This window comes from Sinocyclocheilus anshuiensis, unplaced genomic scaffold (genome assembly GCF_001515605.1).
Source record: "Sinocyclocheilus anshuiensis isolate Anshui unplaced genomic scaffold, SAMN03320099.WGS_v1.1 scaffold166, whole genome shotgun sequence".
Classification (NCBI taxonomy): domain Eukaryota; kingdom Metazoa; phylum Chordata; class Actinopteri; order Cypriniformes; family Cyprinidae; genus Sinocyclocheilus; species Sinocyclocheilus anshuiensis.
The window spans coordinates 1,980,972-1,985,474 of NW_015546050.1; the positions used below are offsets into that span (position 1 = coordinate 1,980,972).

Below are 4,503 nucleotides of genomic sequence, written 5' to 3' on the forward strand. Positions count from 1 at the left end.
TCTGCACAGGCAGCTCCCTCGAGAGCTGTCCGTGCGTGCTGCGCTCCCAAACAATAAACACACAGCTGATGTGTGTCCCCACCAGTTAAAAACCTCGGGCAGGGATGAACACACCGCTTAAACTGTCCACTCACCATGATAATCTATTCTTGTGACAAACAACACCAAATAAGACATACAATGACACAGAGCGCTTGCTGAAGAGCAAAAAGCTGACTCTGTTGTTTGCCGGCGTCCCTTTGTAGCTTCCGACTATGCCGTCACATGTTACGTCATGACGCAACACCAATCAGGATTGGAATAGTTTCATTCATGCTTCAGACGCGCTACGCTGAGGGGGTTCCCCCCTAGTGTCATTACCGACGCAGTGTGAGTTCCCTCGAGGGGGAACATTCATAATTACTTATAATTTATATCATAATTAGTTATATGATGTATATTAACTGCCAGAAGTAACTGTAGCAAATATGCAGTGTAATTATACTACGCTGAGGGGGGTCCCCTAGTGTCGTTACCGACGCAGTGTGAGTTCCCTCGAGGGGGAACAGTCGGCGCGCCCGGGCGCATGGTCTAAACGGGTTGTCCCTATTCTCTTAATGAGTAATGGGTGTTTTTGGGAGTAACGTGCAATAAACCAATCAGAGTCTCATCTCCCATCCCCTTTAAAAGCCAGCTGTGCTCGCGCCATGGCGGGTTCGATATTTACATGACAGAATTAAATTTTTCATTTTTAAAAATCTTTGTGTGCTGCTGCGCGTCCCTGTGTGTGTAATAAGCAAAGTGTACGTGCGTTGTGCACCCGCCTATAGGCGCATATTACTAACGTGCTCTTTAAATAACAAAGAAAAAATATTGTGGCAGACTTTAGACCAGGTTTGAGTTGGTCTATGGCGCAGTCTATTTTCAGTTCCTCAAAATAGCAACGCGCCAACAATGTGTCTTGACACACCTCTTTTTGCGCACAAATGGGCGCAAATGCATTCGTGCCTGGCGCCGCATTGCGCCCGGTGTATGATAGGGCCCTATGAGATTATTGGCCCTATCATACACCCGGCACAATGCGGCGCAAGGCTTTAAGTATTTTTTGCTAGTTTCAGCCTGACGCAGTTGTCATTTTCACATCCTGCGACACGTTGTTTAAATAAAGTCGCAGTAGTTTTTTTGTTATTTAAAGAGCGCGTTAGTATAGGCAGGTCCACAGCGCGCATACACTCTGCTTATTACACACACAGGGACGCACAGCAGCACACAAACATGCCAAATATTAAAAATTAAAGGATTGCAATGTAAAAGATTATTATTGTGTAGGCTACATAAATATAAAAATGCCTACATGTCATAATGGATAGTCATTGCTTGTATTAGAATTAGGCTACCTATTTGCTCGGCACGAGCAGCTCCGTTTCATCTCTGGACACACTTGCAAATTTCGCCGTGTAAATAGCAAATCCGCCATGGCATGAGCGCAACTGGCTCTTAAAGGGAATGGGAGATGAGACTCTGATTGGTTTATTGTATGTTATGCCCAAAGCACACCCATTACACATTAAGAGAATAGGGACAACCCTTTTATGCTCGGTTCAGACTACATGATTTTAGCTTGATTTTGCCACGATTTGCTTGACCTAGTGTGCCGTGGGGATTCGTAAACAACAATGGGCGTCGGGACACAAGATTCCATCGTTTCAGCACGTGTAGTGAGTCATAGTGGACGACAACCGATTCCGCATCTGCGATGCTTCACGACATCACGACAGAAAGACTAGCGTGTTTAATTTTTTTTCCGTCATCCACGACGAGTTCTGTCACATTGGTGATGTTGACCAATAGCAGCACAGAAGCTCTTTCATACACAGGTTTCAACCATGGTGAAACGAAAGAGAGATGATGGAATTATGAGATGGAGGAAAGGTTCATGGAGCTGTGGCAACAGTACTCCTGCCTGTATGATGTGTCATCGAGGGACTACCACGACAGAACAAAGAAAGAAAAATGCTGGCGAACTATAGCGGAAGCGCTTCAGCAGTGTTTACACTCTTGTTTTCGGAAGTCAGTCGCTAGTTCCGCCTTCTCGATGACATCACGCGCGTCGTTAAAGACGGCACACGATGAATGGTCGGGAAGCAACGTGTAGTCTGACATGTTTCTTGTCCACGACACGACAAGATTTTAGGAGTCAAAATCGTGTAATCTGATTTTGACACAGTGACTATCGTGACCGACAAAAATATTGTGTAGTCTGAACCTGGCATTAGACCATGCGCCTAGGCGCCGACCCGTCGTTAAACTAGCAAAAGTGGATTTGGACACGCCCTAAGTGCACCTGCGCTGTGTGCTTTAGACCATGAGCTTAGAATGTTAAAATAGGGCCCATAATGTTATGAGTTTATTCTTATAAAAGGGGATTATTCTGAAAAATCTGGGAATATTCTCAAAACATTAAGAGTTTATACATGTTGTTTAACAAATTTTTTCTCAAAATCTTTGATTTATCTTATTTTAACAGCCTGAAATTTTGAAAACAATTTCAGCCACAAACTGTGTTCTACAGGTTGCCGTCGATAAGTGCTTGAACCTTACTATCTCTCTACACTCACACTGCAAAAATAAATGGCCTGTCTAAAATGGTATATAGCCCCACTGTGCCTTGATAGGAGAGGTTTCAGCAATAAAAGGATCTGTTACCTGCCCACTGTTCATCACACACGGTGAACAGGCTGGTTTTGTTGGTGAGCTCTGGGAGCAGACTGCTGCATTCCATGACTACGGCTTGTGGAATCATGATCACGCAGGAAACCAGCCAGATCAGAACGATACTCTTGCGGGCTCTTTTGGCAGTACTCTTGAACTTCAGGGGGTGGCAGATAGCATACCAGCGATCTTGGGCAATGCAGCTCAGTGTCAGAACTGATACAGACACAGATATTGTCTGAAAGACAACAGACAGAGGATATAATCTCAGTGTGGAACAGACAAAGAATGTGCATTCTAAATACATGAAGTTATAAATGTAAATGAGAGAGCTTTATAAATACTTAAGTTTCCAAATTGTTACAAACCTGCTGGGGCCAGATACAACCAAACACTCTTAAGAAAAAAAGTTTTCTTAACTGCCATTTTCTTCTTATTTTTTTAACTTAAGTAGTTAAGAATATTTTTAATTCCCAAAAATTCTACTTAAGAATGATCATTTATTTTTTCTTAAGATTGTTCTTAAGACAAAACTTAAGAAGAATTCAAATATTTGAAAAGAATCTTCTTAAAAATCATCGTAAATAACTTAAAGTTAGGATAGCCCCAGATTTGTCTTAAATCCCAAATAGTAAGAATAATTTAATGAATTTATTGTGTTATTTCAAATTAATTATTATATTTATGCATTACAACAACACTAACCACATATAATACATAGTAGGACTAGGGATGTGCACGAGTTTTCTGAAGTGACTCGTAATGTAAACAATGACAGGTCATTATTATGTGTAACGCGACTTTTTGCTGAATTCAAAATTCAGTAACAACTCTACAAAACTGAGCTCTTTTTTAATTTTAGCCTATAAATACGACATAATCTTTGCAAGTATTCAGCGCATTCATGGGTACTGAAGACGTCACAACCGCAATGCTCGCCGCCATTTTTGTGTCCGATATGACAACGAATACACCACATCTAAATGAGATTTAATAAATAATAATATATTAAAATAATAATAATAAATTACCTTTTACTATCCTTTCCCACACTGAGCTTTGGACTTGTATTTTTAGGACCCTAACATGGGTACAGCAAGTATAACAGTTAGGCCATAATAATGTTGTAAAACTGCTGATTACTTGTAAATTTAAAACTGACATCAACTCAAAGCACTTTTGAGTCAATGATAGTGTAACAAGATAACGTTAGCTAGCCTTCTAAACGATCTAAATTTAATGTTAATTTAGCTAACATTAGCACAATTGATAATTAATCATTATTTTTTAACAAAGCATTGTTTTATTTGTGAATGTAGCCAATCGAGGAAGGCTTGAAGAATCCTCTGCCTGCTGGTTGCTCCCGCTTCACAGTGCGGGACTCATGCTGACCTCGATTCCCTTCACCGTCCATATTTTGATTTCAGCAAAACAGTTTGTGTGAATGCAAACAACATGATTATTGATGAAACATCCAGAAAGCCAAGAAAACATGCAGTCTACCTGAGGGACAACGTCTTTCACTTCCAGTGTATTCTTAATCTTGAATCTCATTATTGAAGCACAAATTCAAGCAGCAAAAGCAGTTCTATTTAATTAAAATGTGCATTTTCATTCATTCATAGGCTATGGCTGCAATAACATTTTAGTTCAAATTGTTAAAAAAAAATGCTTTACTGACTGACGTTTCAGACTTTCAGTAATGCTTTCAAATTTTATGCCAGATATACAGTATATGTAAGTAATTTCACAGTATATCCACCTCCTAAATTACTACACCACTTGTGCAGCCAGTCACAATTCACGTTTTTT

At 40.2% G+C, this 4,503-nt stretch overlaps 1 protein-coding gene across 1 annotated transcript in view; it reads right to left on the bottom strand.

Annotated features, from left to right (window-relative positions):
• Positions 1-4,503, bottom strand: part of LOC107699124 (orexin receptor type 2-like) — a 42,721-nt gene that overhangs the window by 11,186 nt on the left and 27,032 nt on the right. The window contains exon 3 of the mRNA XM_016500298.1: positions 2,686-2,929. Within this exon, the coding sequence (XP_016355784.1) occupies positions 2,686-2,929 (244 nt within the window). The remainder of the gene's footprint in view (positions 1-2,685; positions 2,930-4,503) is intronic.